The sequence below is a fragment of the Rhipicephalus microplus genome, chromosome X, assembly GCF_043290135.1.
Source record: "Rhipicephalus microplus isolate Deutch F79 chromosome X, USDA_Rmic, whole genome shotgun sequence".
In the NCBI taxonomy this organism is placed as follows: domain Eukaryota; kingdom Metazoa; phylum Arthropoda; class Arachnida; order Ixodida; family Ixodidae; genus Rhipicephalus; species Rhipicephalus microplus.
In genome coordinates this window covers 112,542,347-112,560,927 of record NC_134710.1, presented here as the reverse complement: position 1 = coordinate 112,560,927, position 18,581 = coordinate 112,542,347, and the positions used below count along the sequence as shown (strand labels likewise).

General features: G+C 47.6%; 1 protein-coding gene across 1 annotated transcript in view; it reads left to right on the top strand.

Annotated features, from left to right (window-relative positions):
* Nucleotides 1-18,581, top strand: part of LOC119176331 (uncharacterized) — a 192,576-nt gene that overhangs the window by 169,016 nt on the left and 4,979 nt on the right. Inside the window, exons 4-6 of the mRNA XM_037427557.2 lie at nucleotides 7,375-7,534; nucleotides 9,348-9,567; nucleotides 16,562-17,350. Coding sequence (XP_037283454.2) covers nucleotides 7,375-7,534; nucleotides 9,348-9,567; nucleotides 16,562-17,350 — 1,169 coding nt within the window. The remainder of the gene's footprint in view (nucleotides 1-7,374; nucleotides 7,535-9,347; nucleotides 9,568-16,561; nucleotides 17,351-18,581) is intronic.

The following is an 18,581-nucleotide window of genomic DNA, read 5'->3' as shown; positions in this document are numbered from 1 at the left end:
GGTTTTTTTGAGCACCTAGTGATTCCTGTGCATTAGTATTCTATTAGCGCCCGAAGTGCAATAAAGAAAAAGAAAACTAAAGTGAACATTGCGTCTGGCGTCGGTGTTAGTACGCCCCATAGTTGCTAATCTACTGTAGTAGAACACACTATTTTCAACATATTGACCTTTATCCGGTGTACATAGAAATGCGCTATGATTGCGTCACTAGCGCATATGGTTGCCGTTGGTGGCTACCTTGCACCAAATTGACTACTTTCTGACCGTCTGGTGACAAAACTTTAGGGTTGGCGCCATGGCTATTTCCTGGTTACCTTGAACTCCTGTACTGGCTCAGCAACCCACTTGACTTTGATCTTTCTTTGCGCTTCGCCCTCTATTATTCCACCGCGCGCATCCTGAACAGGCTTCCATTTATGTTCCACTTTCTATCACTTTTTTCATATCAATGCGTTGTATTTTTGAAATGTTGCCGATTTTTGAACCGTTATATAATGTTTGTTTCTTAGTTCTGTATGAGCAGATGTTTGTCATCATAGTTTTTTTTTTGTACGTGTACGCGTAAACCACTACAATTGTGTAAGTACTGGCGTTTTACTTTGATGCACTAGTTCTTGATAGTGTAGCCCTACGTGACGTGTTTCCTTTCCTGTTGTATTTTCATATTTGTTTCCTTTTTTGTATCACCCACCCCTGCCTAAGGCCTCATGTATGAGGCTGGCAGTACTTCTGAAATAAATAAATTTACTGGCCACTTCTTCGTATTATTCGTAGATAAAACAGCAATTGCCTAAATAATAACAATGATTATTTGCAAGCCTTTCTGCCGTGTTCGGCTATGCGAGCACAGGTCCCGCCAGCTGGCTAGTGTGCGTCCGGGCACCCAACGAGCGTCCCTCTGTCCAAAACGAACGGACGCGCGCACTTGAGGGAATGCGTGGTGGCTATTTAGCGCAGTGCTGACACCAGATTCTCGTGCTGAAATACCGTGCATCAGAGACATCAGCTGAAAGATGTTGCTGGGCTGTTTAATTTGTGCCTTCTCTGGATTTCTCTACCTATAATAATGATAATATCTAGCGTTTAACGTTCCAAAACCACAATAGAATTATGAGAAATGCCGTAATTGAGGATACCGCAAATTTCGACCGTCTGGTGTTCTTTAACGTGCACTGACATCGGACAGTATACACGAGTCTCTACTGTTTCGCCTCCATCAAAGTGCGACTGCCGCGGCAGGGGTCGAACCCGCGACCTCCGCGTCAACAGTCGAGCACCCTAGTCGCTACACCACTGCGCCGGAGAGATTCCTCTACTTCAAGATGGACTGGTATTATTGTAACTTCGTACCGATCTCGGTCGAGGGCTTCAAAAAAAAAAAAAAGCTTCAGCGTTTAATGTTCTTGCCGAGTTGTTGGCCCTAAGTTACTTTTGCAGGAACTTATCTATTGTAGACGAAATGTATGCAGGTGCACTGAAAGTATAACAATTTATTAATTTATATGCAGCTTACCGGCAGTTTGGAGACCAAGCAAGTGGGGAACATAATATACTCGTTATAATCGGTCTTTATTCAGTCATATTATTTATTGTTAAATACTAACAACTGCATATATAATGTCCCCTTTTTTCTACATGGCTACTAAATTGGTGCTAAAATTAAATGGCACGACTTCTTTGGCTTCTTTTCGCTTGAATTCTGTCTCCTTTTTAATCTACCCAACGGCAACACCGGTAGTGGCCATGTTACGTCACTGGCGGATAGTGCAGCTGCTACGAAAGCTGCTTTATAATTGCAGTGAAATCTTCAGGCAAGCGGACGATGTCGTTAGTCGCATACATAATTCATAAGAGACCCGTCATGCTAGCGAAAGAAATGATATTTGCATTTAAAACATAATTATGGCTGCTTGTGGGTTCATCGTATAACCTTCTCTTTATTTAAACTGCTTTCAACGGGTTTCATCTCTTCAATACCAAATCGCCAGTTGACAATCAAATGGAAGGCGTCAACACTGGCAACGTCATTAACGCCGCACTAGACTTCACGAAAAATATAGTCTGAATTTTCGCGTAAGAATAAAGCCGCGATGTGATTATGAGGTACGCTATAGCAATTGACTCCGCATTAAATTTTGGCCACCTGGGGCTTATTAACGCATTTATAAGTCAAATAAAGGAGTGTTCTTGCATTTTACCCCATCAAAATGCGATCGTCATGACAGGGAATCAAGCATGCGTTTTCCGACTTAGCAGCGCAATTCCTCCCCAAGTTACCACCGCTAGGAAAAACATTACTAATATGACTTTTCAGCGAGAACATGGTGAACACCTGAAAGATTTGCTCTAACTGTTATCATTACGCAGCCAACATGATATTCAATATTCTCATGCTGGCATTTATATCGGTGTACCATCATATGGATATATACTACTCGTGACCATTGTATGACACCAGTGGCCCGAAGGTGGCACGTTGCTATTTCGTAGTAATCGTGGGGATCGAAAGTGTATTATAAGGCTACATTAATGTTGCGATCACCGCTAGTGCGCCCAACCTGGAGGAGGCTCGCACAAATCCACAAAGGCATGGTTGAAATGGAAAGTACGATACAGTCATTGTGCAGTTCGGGAAATGGTTAACTTCCTCTAAAAACCCCCACATCCGCAAGGCTCAGCCACAAAACATTCCGATGAAAAATCTGCAGATCCCACGGACCTTGGGAATCGATATTACGCGAAGCATGCGAGTGGAAGGTGACTGTGGTGTAATTTTTTTATCGAACGAAGAGTAACGAAGTGGTGCTAAAAATATGTACGAATACATGCTGAGACGTATGTTGGGGGTTTCAAGAAATGTGTCCAATATTCTTTAAAAAATACAGAAAGGAGGTGTCTGCGTGCTACTTGCGGCGTTGCCTTCCTGTGGCAGAAGGCATCTTCAGATCAGTACAGACAATAATGACGGCTGTAGGGATAGAAGTTAACACAATGAACTTTTACCCAGTGGTAATAGCCGTTCGAGTCAAATTGGCGAATTCAAGCCCTTCCTGTGAATAGTGCATAGCCACTTCTAAATCTTGGGAAAGCGGCCACTGGTAATCACCGCGGATCGATGCAATCTGGCCAGTTTAGCGGAATAAACCGAAACCGACGCACCGCATCTACCATTCACCTCAACAACACCCTCAATGACGACACTGTTTCCCTCGCCTTGGGGGAGAAGAATAAGCGAACGTTGATAAGTGGCCTCGAAGCGAAGTGTCTGAAATGACGGTTGATAACGGCGCGAGAAACAGTGTTGTCACTAAGGGCGTTGTTGATTGATTGATTGATTTGGGGGGTTTAACGTCCCAAAACCACCATTTGATTATGAGAGACGCCGTAGTGGAGGGCTCCGGAAATTTTGGCCATCTGGGGTTCTTTAACGTGCACCCAAATCTGAGTACACGGGCCTGCAACATTTCCGCCACTAAGGGCGTTGTCGAAGTGAATGGTAGATGCGCGGTTTGTTGTGTCGGTTTCGGTTTATTCCGCTGAACTGGCCAGATTGAATCCACCGCGGTGATTACCAGTGGCCGCTTTTCCAAAATTTAGAAGTGATTGATTGATATGTGGGGTTTAACGTCCCAAAACCACTATATGATTATGAGAGACGCCGTAGTGGAGGGCTCCGGAAATTTAGACCACCTGGGGTTCTTTAACGTGCACCCAAATCTGAGCACACGGGCCTACAACATTTCCGCCTCCATCGGAAATGCAGCCGCCGCAGCCGGGATTCGAACCCGCGCCGTGCGGGTCAGCAGCCGAGTACCTTAGCCACTAGACCACCGCGGCGGGGCAAATTTAGAAGTGGCTTTCATAGGAAGGGCTTGAATCCGCCCGTTTGACTCAACCGGCTATCACCGCTGGTTAAAAAGTTAATTGTGTTATTTCTATATTTACTACCGTAATTACAGTCTGTACGCATCTGAAGATGCCTTCTGCCACTGGAAAGGCAACGCCACAGATGGCACGCAGATACCTGCTTTATGTGATTTTTAAAGAATATTGGACACATTTGTTTAAACACCCTTTATAACGAGTTGTTTACACTTGCGCAACGATGCTAACAACAGAACGAATATAAACAGCGCCAGAAGCGGTAAGCTGATATGAAGCGCTGGTGATCGAGAGGATGGCAGCCCTGGACACTCCAACAGAAAATGAACTTTTCATTGGATGGTGCTTAACAAAATGGACGTTAATCCGACGTGATGGCTGTATCATATATGTAATGTTTATTATATTGGATATGATAGATTGATTGATATGTGGTGTTTAACTTCCCGAAACCACCATATGATTATAAGAGACACCGTAGGGGAGGGCTCCGGAAATTTCGACCACCTGCAGGGGTTCTTTAACGTGCACCCAAATCTGAGCACACGGACCTACAGCATTTTAGTCTCCATCAAAAATGCAGCCGCTGCAGCAGGGATTCGATCCCGCGACTTGTGGGTCAGCAGCCGAGTACCTTAGCCACTAGACCACCGCGGTGGTGCACGTTTCACGAACATTAGGGTATATTTGAAAAGTAGTTCTGAGACCTGGGGCGGCTCTGTGGTAGAATACTTGATTGCCACGCAGAGTGCTGTAGTTCGATTCCTGCACTTTGACATTTATTCTTCACATTCGTCGCCCCGCCGCGTTGGTCTAATGAAGCACTCTTTGAATAACCATTAAGTTATTTCACTGGAAAAGCGTATTACCTCACAAATTGAAGGCAGCAAAAAAATTTAAAGAATCCGTCCAGTACGAGCGGAGTTACAAAGATTTGTCACACGTTGCAAACACATTCTCTCCTCTCCTCCCGACGAAAGTGCTGGAAGCTGAGCAGGGGGGGGGGGGGGATGGGAGTGGCAAACAAAACACGTCACTCGCGTTTCGTGACCTTGAGCGTTTTTTTCTTTGAATACGCGGCTTTTTCAGTGCGATCACGCGCACGCTTGGACAAGTGACGGCGTCTCACGGCGACCTCTGTAACAACCGAGCGCGCCATGTTCAAATCAGCCAATGGCTCATAGATGTGCTTACTGGGCTTATTTTCCGTGATTTGTTGATACAAGAAAAATCAATTTTTAGCTGACTTTCATAATTTATTGTCAATTCCAGACCACGTGTTGCGCTACAATATTTGCCTTGCGTGTTGTCGGGAGCCTCAACTACCGATCGGCAGCGTTTTCTGATCATGCTCAAATAGTGTTGCAGGGCCCTTTTAAGACACCACACCGGCCCAGCCTCGTAAGGTTAACCCGGGCTGCTGGGTTTCAGTCTGTCTTAAGTGCAGACGTTTTCTCGATCTAGAACACATGCTGTGTCACTGCTAGGTGTTGGCCGTTCCTAATGTGAACAGTGGTGGCACCACTGCGCTCAGGGTTGTGCAGGGGACCCGTGTTTCTTCTCTCTGTCCTGACGTGGGGGCTGCCCGCACCAGATTGATTTCTGGGTACTTAGAGTTCTTCATACCATACCGCACTTACTCTGAGCTTCAACAGTGTCGCTTTTAAAAGAATGGGTCATTCAACCAGTCAGCAAATATTTCCTATGCTATATCAAAGAAATCAAGGCTTTATCATTTCAAGCGATCAATTGTGCAATTATGCTGTGCCTCCTTTTACACACTTGCCCGCAGAACTGACATGTTTTGCTTAAAAATACGTTCGTGAAAAAAATATGGCAGATATGAAATTGTAGGTGGCCTTTGTGACGTTGAGGACCTTTCTAAGCGGCAACTGCCTCTCGAAAACGGATTCCTAGTGTAAGGCTGTGGCGTTACAAGCTCTGCCTTCCAAGTATTTCACTGCGACAGCAGGCAAGTGCTCGAAACTCTCCTTGGCTTGACGATAGTTATAGCGCGAGAACAGAACGACGACGCAGAGACAAGAAGGACACGAAGTGTGCGTCGTAGTTCTGTTCTCGCGCTATAACTATCGTCATGTCATACCAACTAGCCTAAGCTGCCACTCTCCTTCGCTCGTCCGTCCATGCCCTTACGCCGGCGTAGATCGTTGTCGTCATCGACGTTATTCTGTCGTGGTTAGGGAACCTCATCCTTCCCAGTTTCGTAATATATCACAAATCAGAAGACTATTTTGTCAGTACAGGTCATCCCTGGGGTTCAAACCCCTGCCAATGCAGCAATTTGTATTTCAGTGTAAGGCACGTCACACACAGCTATCGCACAGCTTATTTCTTGTAAAATGTATGTAACCAGCATTAGCAAAAATATGATGCCACAAAGATGTCGCTACATATTCACTAAGATAGGACTGATGTGGTTACCATAGCTCGCGGATTTATTAAAGTCAAACACAATTTAAAAATTTAGAATCTGTCGAGTGTGAGTGGAGTTACAAAGGTTTGTCGCATGCTGAAGTTGCATTATCTCTTCTCTCGTCCCGACGAAAGCGCTGGAAGCTAAGCAGGTAGGGGTGGCAGGGCAAAGAAACTACCGCGTCTCGTGACCTTGAGCACTTCTTTTTTGAATGCGCGGCTTTTTCAGTGTGATCGCGTGCGCACGCGTGGACAAGTGGCGGCCTCCCCCGGCTATCTCGGTAACTTGATTTTTCGGCGACAAACGCACACACGATTTTTCGCTCACAACCAACGGGGCCGACGCCGGCGGCTGGTTTTCTGCGACACGAGCTCTTTAACGCTACCGCGTTAAAATTATCAGGTATTGACGCTCAGACTCTTGCAGGTCTGGTCATACAGCAGTCCCGCACTCATGCACAAAATTTATCCAGAAATTCAGACGTCAAGCACATGCGCCCTTTGCTCAGACTTTGCCAGCTTAGATCGTATGCTCTGGCGGTGCCCTCGGTTATACGGCTTGAAGACTTACATAGCCTAAATGGGATGCTGCGCTATGCAGTACGGATTTAAGTACGCAGCTATGGGCAGTCCAACGGGCCCATGACGTGGCGGAGAGGTTTGGCCTATCCGTCCCGACGTGGGAGCGGCCCACTACGTGCTAGTTCACGCCCCTTCGGGTCTAAATAAAGTTTTTCTATACCATATATAACTTCAATTCTAGGCGACGTGTAAAACTAAGATTGATTTCGTGGCACGCCATAGCTGTGGACTCGAGATGAGGTACATGATCACTCCTGCACTCCACCCCTATCGAAATACGGTCGCCGCTGTCTGGAATGACGCGCGACCAGCAGCACAGAACTATATATTTATACACTTCAAGCTGCGAGAAGCGCAGCTTGAAGGCCACAAACGTTTCTCTTTTTTTTTGTTTTCTATTGCAGTTTTTATTTCGTGTGAAGGTGTGCACATATTTCTGACATATATGTCACTGTTTTTTTGTTTCTTTTTATGCAGGTATGGGGGCCTTGATTTCAACGGCGCAAGGAGAAAAAACGTGACTAGAGATTCGACATCCACACTGAAGGCTTGGCTAAACGAACACCGAAAGAATCCTTACCCCACAAAAGGGGAAAAAATAATGCTCGCCATCATTACGAAGATGACTCTAACACAGGTACGTAAAGAGCAAAACAATTATGCCTGCTAACTCTTCATGCCTACGAAGACGTTTTGAAGAAGTGCTTTTTGCGCATGCAAACGTGATTATGCATATTTAGTTTTTTTTAGCTTCATGCAGAAGATTATGTTGCTGTACGTAAACTATGGAGGAGTGGACTAGCGCTATTTTCCCACTCTTAAAAACCTGTAGCTTCACGAATAATGTTGTGGAGTCATTTTCTCTCTCTTGGTCTTCCTTTCTGGCTGCCATTCTTTCCTATAGTTTAAAGTTACTGTCTGTGCATATTCTATATACAAGCCTAATTTATTTCATCTGTGCGTCAGATCCTGCGCAAAATGTTACATATCTGTATTCGTGCCATTTTCTTAAAATTATCATTCAAAAACATGACGTCGCCGTGGGTGGTGGCGAACTGCTCAACGGCTGCAAAGATGCGCTTCCGCTAACGTCATCCTTGTTCTTTCACTGCTTTTCGGGTGTCCGAGAAGTCTGCGACAAATGGTGTGAACATTTGCAGTGTCATAATCTTAATGAAAATCACAAAGATAGATTCTTTTGAACTCAGCCGGTGTATTACTAGCTTTAAAGTGAAGAAATTAGTCCGAGAAGCAGGAATCGGTTTTGTGTATTGCATTACTTGGCAGAAAACATAAAGTAACTTCACTAAAAAGTAGACCGGAACTGCACGTTATACAAAGTGCAATGACAAGGGCAATAATTGTGAAAAATGAACGAACTACGCTGGTACCGACTTTCGACTTGCGCAGATCAAAATGCCGGCCGATTTTTCTGCGCAATCAAAGTTTTCATGACACGTGCGCTATTACCTTGGCGTTTCTGTCGCGCGTAAAGCAGCGCAGACCGCATCTTTAATTGTGAGTATCTAGCTTTTATAGTGAAGAAGGTCGAAAGAGAAGGCAGAACAAGCAAAGCATAGTAGCGTTGGCGTTGTCGCATTTCTTTTATACTTTATTGTCTTTATGGCGCTATTTGGTTCAAGATAAACCAACTCACTGATGTCAAGTTCTTTTTCGTACAGTACATTGCCTCTCAGTATGGTTTCATTTCACAGCTCACAATCAGACGCTGGTGCTTACTTTGTTATTTATTGGGTACCGTGGAAAGCGCTTCGAATGTGCATCTTATATGTGGCTATTGTGTGACTCGGGTGGTAGCTGGCTCGCTGGATTCCGTGCCGACCGGTCGTGACCTCGCGATCTCCGACGTCAGCGCAGCTCTGGCCGACTGGGTTGGTCCTACGCCACCTCCTGCCACCGGTCCCCAACTACGACGACAGCGTAACTCTGGCCGACTAGATTTGCCCTACGCCATCTCCTGACGCCGACAAGAGCTCTCGTCGAGTGGCGCCCCGTCCTCGGACTCCTGTGACCGTGTCCATCTTTCCTATCTTCACATTACTTCCGTCGCTCGCTGTACCTGCACCTCGCTCTCTCCTTCCTCTCTCTTTCTCTATATCTTTTAATCCCATCCTTTTAATCCCTCCTCACCCCCATCCCTTGTGAGCTACTGTTGACGTGTTGCACCTGATGCAGACAGTTACGGGGCTCACTTTTCTTTTCCCTTTAAGAACCACATAAGGGTGGTAGTTCTGCTGTGGCTCGTTTTGCTGCTGTGGCCGATCTCAATTCAGTGTTGAACGCTGACGACGGGTGGTCTTCGTGTTCGGCAGGGATACACAACACTTACATCAGAAAGCTCTCAAGCTATATAAAAGCGGGATGGCTGGAAAAACGGCTGCCATTTTCTCGAAGGAAACAAACTAAAATGTAACGCTATTTGACCGCAGGTGTCCACGTGGTTCGCAAACGCGCGACGCCGGCTCAAGAAAGAGAACAAGATGACCTGGGAGCCGCGCAACAAAGCCGACGCCGACGACTCGGGCGCCGAGGACAAGAAGGATGACGAGGACACCATGGACGAGCGCACGGCCAGCGTTCAAGATCCCATGCGTCGCAGCGATTCAACCAGGTCCTACTGCAGTTTGTCCGCACTGCAGCGTTCACGGGGTGAGTCATGTGGTTCGCTGCACCCACGTCTGCATGCTTGCCGAAATCCTTTACCAAGTTTTAGTCTGTGTAGATTACGTATAAGCGATAGTTAAATCTCTCTCTCGAAATGGAATACGTCTGTCTTGTTTTTTCTCTTTAGCCCATGACGTTTGCGGTGCAAAGATAAAACAGAGAGCAACGTCGACCAAGTTGCTGAGATTTCTGTGGTACGACGAATACAATGCGCAGCCAAACTAGGAGTTTGTTTTCATTAGGGAACCCGCTCACTCAGAAGCTGAAGCAAATGGCCACATTGTGTCTGTTCGTAGTACGCTCGTAGCAGAACGATGACAGTGATTCGTACTTGTCAGCTTCACTGTAGATATTCCTCATCTAAACCTGCAGCACCAGAAAGGCGCATCCCATCACTGAATGAAAGTGACCGAGAGCAACAGAGAAAAAAATTACCAAGCATTTGCTGTGAACTATATATATAGAGTTTTCTGTTATACGGCTGTATTAGACGAACCGGCATGAAAATGGGCTGGCAGTTGTACACAGAAATGTTGCTAGCCTATAGGAATTTGTGAACCCAATATCAGTTATTGTAATTCGCAATTCAGTGCTCAGGGCAACTCTTCTGCTAAGTAAAATATATCTGCGAAACTTATATAGACGGGACAGCTGGAGAAACGACTTCCTTTTCCTCGAAGGAGAAAACTAAAATGAGATGAGACGTGCAGGCGTTTTTTGACGATTTATTAATTTTGTGTGTGTCTTTATCGGTTGGCTTTGGCTCGCACTGAACAGCTCCTTCGATGTCTGCAGCTCGGTGGAGCGGCCGGAACATAAAAAATAAAAAAAATCTTGCACAGAATACAACTCGCTCGCATCAGTTATCAGAAATCAAGCAAGCCTCTGTGGCCCTCGATCACGGTGTTATCTCCCTTATAAGTTTGATAGAAACATAATTTCATTATCAGCGAGCGCTCACTCCGCTTTAAACGAAATTGGGGCGTTTACCACCACCTGACTACCAACTTCATTAGAGAGCGCCTTCCCAAGCACTAGATCGTACATATAGTTCGACTGCCGATATACCATGGAAATAGCATTCAGGGCCTCGACCGTGATGACAGAAGCATTCTTGCCGGTTTCCAGCCGCTCATTCGCCGCAGCGATGTCCATTCGATCCGTGCTGTCAGCTGTCTTCTCGCTGCCACCTCATTAGCTCAGAAAGCCCGTAAGCTTTCGGTGCTTGCCACAAGGCATTACACGCAGACACAACGGCAAGGTGCCACGTTTCTTCCTCTTCTATCAATTTGTGACCTGTCTGTGTTCGTGAATAGAAATGATTCGAGACAGAAGGCGCGCAGAAGCTAATACAATCCTGTTCTTTTTCTCCTAATCTGCGCCAACACCTACATCCCGCTTCAGCGTGTGGGCCGCACTAGTGCATTCGCAAAGGCACCAGTGCGGTGCTGCTTGGAGAGCGGCCTTTATCGGGCGCCCGTGAAATTATTCAACCTACGCTGGAGAGGGGGCCCGCACGGCAGGCAGTGGCCACCGCTGAGGGATCATCCCTCCTGTGAAAAGGCGCCTTTATCACGCAGTGACCCGCGCGCATTTGCACGGCGATGGCAGCAGGCAGCGGGGCAGCCCTGGCGAGTGAGTCGCTCAGGGCTATATCTGTGCCCGTGTGCCAGGCATTTAATCGGCGCCGCATTTCGGGTGCTCTCTGTGCGCTTGCATTCCAAGGCGGCGGAAGCGTGCGCGGCCGCACCGTAGACCGATTGTGCGGGAGCATCGGCGCACAGTCGGTCCTAATCAGCCCATGTTGCAGTTTGTAGCGCGTCCGTCGCTGCCGGAGTTTGGTCGTCACGATACCCGCCGTGTTGCATCACGGGTGGGTTTGCGGGCCGCTGCGCCGAACGCCTGAGAGCCACTGGGTCCAATGAGATATCCCCACATTCGTATACAGACACTGATTGCGGCTGAAGGAAACCTGAGAAACGTTCGGACCGGCCACGAAGCTGCCAAACCGGTTCCGATTGTCCGTGCGAAATTATGCATATGCGAGCAACACGCTGCGCAGGCCGATAGACAAGCTTTTGTGTGTTTGGCGCGGCAGATTCATCCCCGAGCCTCGGGTTTCTTTTCTTCCTTCACCGTACCAGCACGCACCAAATCCGCGGCCGCGACGTTATCGCGATCCTCGGGGCGACGGGAGCCACGGCTGTGACAACAAATCACGGGTTCTGGGGAAACTGACTGGGGGAGAGAGGATGAAGGGAAGGGGGAGGGAGGACGCAAGTCTTGCGACCAGATCAGCAGTTACCTCCGCTACCAAAATGAACGCCCTTGGTGTGGCTGTCAAATTCGTTAGCCAAAAAGACAGCCAGAGAGCGAAATGGCCTAAATAAAAGAAGCAAGCCTCCCTCAGACGGACACGCTATCCTATCGGTACTAAAACACGCGAGGCAGCCGCAGTGGACACGACAAGAGCCGAACCGAAGCAAAAAGAAACAGCGTATAGCCGAGCATGTACAAGGGGTCGCAATGATGGAGGGACATGGGCTGCACGTCCGCGTGGGTCATACACCACGTGCATCCGTCCAGTGGAAGAGGAGAGGGCAGGACACCCGATCCGAGATGAGCGTCGCTTAGCTATTTCGACTTCTGGGGTCTTTGTCGCCGAGCCACGCAACAGGGCCTGCCAGGATTTGTCATCCGGAATGTTGTACGTCTTCGCGCACACGGAACAAGAAAACGCCCTAACAAAGGTGCCCAGTCCTTCGTGGCACGGCTCTCTGGGTTGCTTGGTATTTCCAGACAAATGCTCATCATGCCACGAGCTCTTTTTTCTCCGGGTGAAGAATCTGTTAAAGGGAATTCAAAAGGGTTAATCCTGTATCGTTTTTTTCTATAGAATAGATATTTTCTAAAAGCATTGAACACGATAGAAGACAAATTAATCACTCGTTTGGGTGGAAATCTGCAAGGTGCAGGAAGTTTCATGCAAAAAAAAATGTTTTGATTCATCGGGATAATAATCGCTGTCATCCACGTAGAATGGACATATCGAATCACTGTAACACTGTAATCCAAGTTGCCCATGAATCCCTGCCCTTGATCGGCTGGCTTCTTGATTAGCCAATATATATCGACGGGGAAACCATAGGTGGTGGTCCCGGGTTCACTTGCAAACCCAGCATTAATTTTGCTTCAACGCCAAAGCCTTCTGTGAAACCCATTCGGGTAACGTTGCAGCTGTGTTACTCTCCAAGCAAATGTAACCGTTCTTTTCCTTTCATGCAGAGATAGCATTTTGAGGTTAGAGAAAACGTTGATTACGCCAACCCATAACGGAGTACTGCGCAGCCTCATAGGGAGGGTTCAGGTAGCGAACGAAGGGGGCGGAAAGGAGAGAACACATTCTAGAGACGCCTACAACACCAAGTGCCTGGTCGGGCGTCTACCTCTTTCCCACTAGAAAAACCGATGGGGTTCCGGTGGCACAATAAATCGAACCCAGTGACTGCCGCATTGGAGGAGGACACTCTAGCCTCTTTACCACCACTGTGGTCTTCCGCTGTGGTGGTCACCTTCTCCTCTATGAGATTCTTTCTCATAGAAGGAACACCAACAAGCTCTGTGCGTTCCTTAGAAAACTGCGTTCGGATGCTCTGTCGGTGGCGAAGATATTGCATAGTCTTCACTGGCTCATCCAACAGATATGACACAAAGGCAGTGAGTCAGACGTGGAGGCTGCTTCGCGACGACCGAACCGCCTGCACCAACGCAACAGCCAGGTGGTTTTGACGCGACACCCGTGCCCGCGTCTCGCGCTGGCAGGAGAGCCATCCAGGCAGCACGCGACGCACGTCCCCCCCTCCTTCCTTTCCCCCAGAGGGCTCGCTTAAGCGACGGAGCCATAAATAAGCGCCATCGGGAGCACAACAAACAGGCGTGGGCCGACGGAAAAGCGAACAGCGTGACGCAGGCACGCGCGCAACAAAACACACCTAGTAAACACATCATAATGTTCTCCTCGCGCGCGGGCCTCCCCCCGCTGAGCGCGTTCGCGAAGGGTTGCCGCTCGCCATCAAAACTAAATAAAGCGGCGATATTCTCGATGGAAGGAAGGTTCGCTTCCCGCTATCGCGACGCCATCTCAACGGTACTCGGCGTTTCGAGCGCGGGAGCCCGCGCGTCGAGCAGTCGTCTCTCCCGGGAAGCGAACTGCTGCGGGCACGCGCAAACAAAGCGCTCCCCGGGAGGCCCCCTAGCCGGCCCTCTTGGCTTCATCTATCAAACGAGCCGGCCAGCACCGAAATTGGGCCTCTCGAGATGGGCCATCCCCCCGCGCAAATTAAAGATGAACTCGGGAGCGAGCGAGCTTTTAACTCCGAGCCGGCCAGGAATTCGGAAGCCACCCCCCACCGCCCCGGAACGGACTCGAGCCTGACGCGAGACCTGTCGGCAGATGTTGCGAATGCGGTGGCCCGAAAAGAGGCACACAACACAATCGCGGATGCAGTGTGCGACCGACGTGGGGCGCAGGGATAATGCCGTATTTAGGCTCACGTTTTGTCAAGTGGGAGAGCGGAGTGGCTCTCGTTCGCCCGCTATTTCCCCCCACTGCTTCACCCGCGATCGAACGACTAGCGCAAACACGTAAACTCGCCAGCGCACAGGATATACACCGATGGTGTCGGATCGAGATTTATACGGCACTGATGGCCCCGCTGGGTACTTACTGGCTGCTGGGTCGGTCGACGAGGGTTTGAGCAAATGCAGTGGGCCCCAGAGGTCCCTTCGTGAAACGACACCACTATCCGTCGCTGTCGGTGACGCTGCCATTACCTGTTCCTCGATGTTGTTTTTCCGGCGAAAACATTGAGATTGCTGTATGTTCTCGCTATCTGAAACGGTGTATGTGTTGTAAGACGGAAGCTAACGAGACCGCACGAGGCTCGCAGGCCCGTTTATTCCAGAGGAACTGTACCAAAACTAATAGTGTTATCACCCCATAACGGTCATTTGTCAACATTGTACCCAAGTCGTACACACTTTCCAATGACAGTAAAGTCAACACATTGTAGGTTTTGTCTTAGATCCAGTCCCCAATCAGATGAGCAGCGCTGAACGAGCGAAGGCAGAAAGACGGTCGCCAGTCGCTTCGCGTACGTGACGTATGCTAAGAGGGATTTCCGGGTGTGTATTTGAGCATGCGTCTTGAAGGACGATATAGTGGCTCCTTTAAAGTGAATTACGCCAAAGATAAGTAGACTCTTCATCAGGGCCAGCATTTACGAAAATGTGTCACACTAGAATCGCTCGTAGGAGAATGTTTTAACCAATGGGGAAACAGTGCATATAATTCGAGAAGCATACTGGTCAATCACAGAGTGCAGTTACGAACGAGTAGCTTTCTCAATTCAGCCGGAGGTCCCTCATGATGTTCTAGACATAAGCCAGAAATCAGACCCTTTTTCATCCTGTTTTCTGGCCATATATCTAGCACTTTATTTGGGACCTCGTGTGGCCTTTGAAAGAATTCACTTCGTAAGCCAGCCGCGGCCGTGATATGCGTAATATACCTCAATTGTGCAACAAAAACGCGCCGTCGCACTAAAATTTCTTCTTAAAAGGAATACATAAATTGTGTGTTCTTTATTGCGTCATTGGCCGCGATGAGATGCAACATACTGCTCAACATAAGTTAGACATCCCTCTGCACATTTAAACACTAACGATAAGACATATAAAGAATAAAGTAAAGGTGAAACTTTATACAATCGTAAAAATAAATAATGAAAGAATTACTTTTTAGCATTTCTATCATTTACCATTTACTAAGCATATATGAGAAACTTCAAGGTATATGTATATATCGTACATATTGAGACCAACATATGATCTACGATCATCAAATGTCATACGTGAGGATTACCAACACAACACAAACCAATATTTTGCGTTCTCTAATGGACGGAAACTTAATGTGTAAGTTGTTACTGTCTAGTGACTGAAAATAAAAGGCGGCGAGGAGCCTTACAATTGTTCTTTTAAAAACGAGATGGAAATCAGGACAGTTGGAAGATGTTCGTTGTATATATACGCACCACATTTAACCGAAGAAGAGCTCGGTATAGCAGTCAGCTTACACCTTCTGTATGCTTGCTGTGTCATGCATTTGCTTTTATATCAGAGCTAGTTTTTCAACATGTAACTCTCACAGACGCTTCTTTGGTGTTCATGTACCACATTTCTGTTTCCTACTGAGTCATGCCGTTTAAGTGCTGAGGTAAAACTATATATAGTCGAAATTAGCACTGACTTACCAACAACTGCATTATGGGTTTGATGAGTACATTTGAAGAGTTCATTTGAAGAAATGTAACGTTGAGGACGCTTCAAGACACAAGAATAAATTTCAGCTAACTCTGCTGAGTTATCAGTAAACTAATAATTGCTTGGGTTTAACGTGCCACAACGATGATATGATTATGTGGCACGCCGTATGTGGAGAGCTCCAGATATTTCGACCACCTGGTTGCCTTTAACGCGCATCTTAATTTAAGTACATATACGTCAAGCATTTTGCCTGTATCGGAAAATTATCAGTAAACGTATTCACGACAATAACACCTCGTGGGCGGCTATAGTGTTCTGACTAGGGCTTCAGGTAAACGTCATTACTTTGTGTATTCTTCAAGGAAGCAAGTGCACATTGCACAATCCTGAAGCTCATATAAAAAAAAGAACAAGCTCTTACGCTCGGAAAGTCAGACGCAATGTCCTATAGCAAACGATGTCTTCGCCACCAATTATACAACATTTTGACCGTAGTTATAAATGGTATCGTAATTGTGATTAATCTCACTATCCCCCATAAAGCTATCAGCATGTGCTATTATCACTAATATTGGTAATGGCAATCTCAACAGTGCGCTTTCATGAGTTCTTAGTCCGAAATTTATAGTGGGGTACTTGGGGGGCTTTTCAGAAAGCACGTTACGACCACCCCAAACATCGGCAGAGGTGGACCACGAGGCGGCTGAGATGCAGACTTCTCACGCACACCGTACCAACGCCGGCTCAGACCTCCACCAGCAGCGGCACAACTACGGCCACTCGGCGAACCCGTACGCCCTCGGGGGTGCGTCTCGGTCTCCAATCCTCAACGGCATCATGTCCCTGGCACCGCCGAACTCGCTCACGGGATACACACCAGCAGCATCCTCAGACAGTCCGTCCCCGGACCTCCAAGGCCTCGAATCTCTCATGTCTAAGTCGTCCCCGAACACCGCGGACGACTCGTCGGGCGCCGACAGTGCGCACAACAAGCCCAAGATCTGGTCGCTGGCTGACACCGCAACAAGCAAGAGTCCTCCCCCACCGATGCCCTGCTCGGGCCAACCGCAGGGACCCCCAGTCAGCGGTGGACAGCCCAAGGATACCGCCGGAGTCGCTGCCAGCCACGGCTCAGTACTGGGCTGGTTTTCCGGTGGATACCACCATCGGGCCGGCGGTGGAAACGCGTCCTCTTCAACAGCGGCGGCGGCTGCGGCAGCCCATTTCGCCAGTTACGGCAGCAATGGCTTCAGTCCTGGAGGAGCCGCGCCACAGACGGACACGCCACCGCAGACGCCTCCGAACGCCAAGATGGGCACCACTGGATCCTCATCGCTTCCTTTCCACCTGGGTTCCGGTGGATACTTCCAGGGCCAGAGCTCCACCTCGCACCTCTACCTGGGCCAGGCGTCGGCCTCCGCACCACACTCGCACATGGGAGGTGAGTACGCGCTGGAGCGTAGATGAGTCCCTCTTGTGAACCCCTTTTCCAAATCAGGCGCAACTCTTGTCCCTCGATTATTTTAAATGTGCATGTAACATGTCGTGGAATAAGAAGGATAAACAGTAAAAGTGTCTCAGAAAGGCTTGCCGACATTTCAATAATAGGACCTATCTTTGTTAAGGGCGCGCCTTTGACGAAGATAGGTCCTATTATTGAAACGATGGCCAGCCTGTCTGAGGCAGTTTCATTGTTCATCCTGCTGTCCCTAGAGTTCCTTTATATGCTCCATACACAGTAACGCTAGCTTATCCCAGTACAGGTTTCCATCCGTCGGCTACCATCTTGATTTGTAACTCATGTTATTGTTCTCCACAGAGGTGTTAAAAGCGTGGAAGATTCTCCCGAAGAACTCAAGGGAAAATGTGTGCCGCTTTGCATGTAGCAAGATAAGAATGAAAACGAGTTTGACGGTCCGTTTAATCGTGAATGATTATATGAAAAAAAAATATATATATTGCATCTGTATATGCTCTATAAGCGGCACGGCACGTGTCACCGCTGCCACTGCTGTGTAGCTTTATTGTGCCGTCTTTAGTTATTGGCGGTTTTAATGAAAGCTAGCTCATCTGTCACTAGAATATTCAGACGCTTATGCATCATTAGTGGAGCCGTGAAGAGACAAATGAACAGCTATTGTCCTTCTCCCTCTAAAGTAAGCTTATTCGCACTTTGTTCGACTGTAGGCAACTTTCGCTAAGCCAATTCATCTGTTCAAGCGTTGCACGAGCAGAAAGCAGCGTAGGTATCGCCGAAACTTCTGAGCTATAGTGGACTCAGTGGCCATTCAGAAGAGGTTGGCGTATAGGTTGGTGGGCGTTATTAGCGTTCCGTATGTAACTGTATTCTGTTATTGCTTACGTGTTTTCATTTTATTTGCTCGACATTGGGGAAAATGGGTGATTCACTTGTAGCTGTTTCCACTATTTTTTTTATCAGAATCGACGGGTATCCGAAAACTCATGCACTTTTCCATGCAGTGGATGTTCTTGTTTTTCTTCTTGAATTGTATATTTACCCCTTCTCTTTCCCCGCATTTAGCAATGCAGACATATTTTTTCGCCAAGAAAAGATGTCTGCATTGGACTTTAAATAAACAAACCCTAAAAACTGTCTTCCTTTATTGAAGTGAAGATAAATATCATATTTAAATATAATTGCATTGACATCA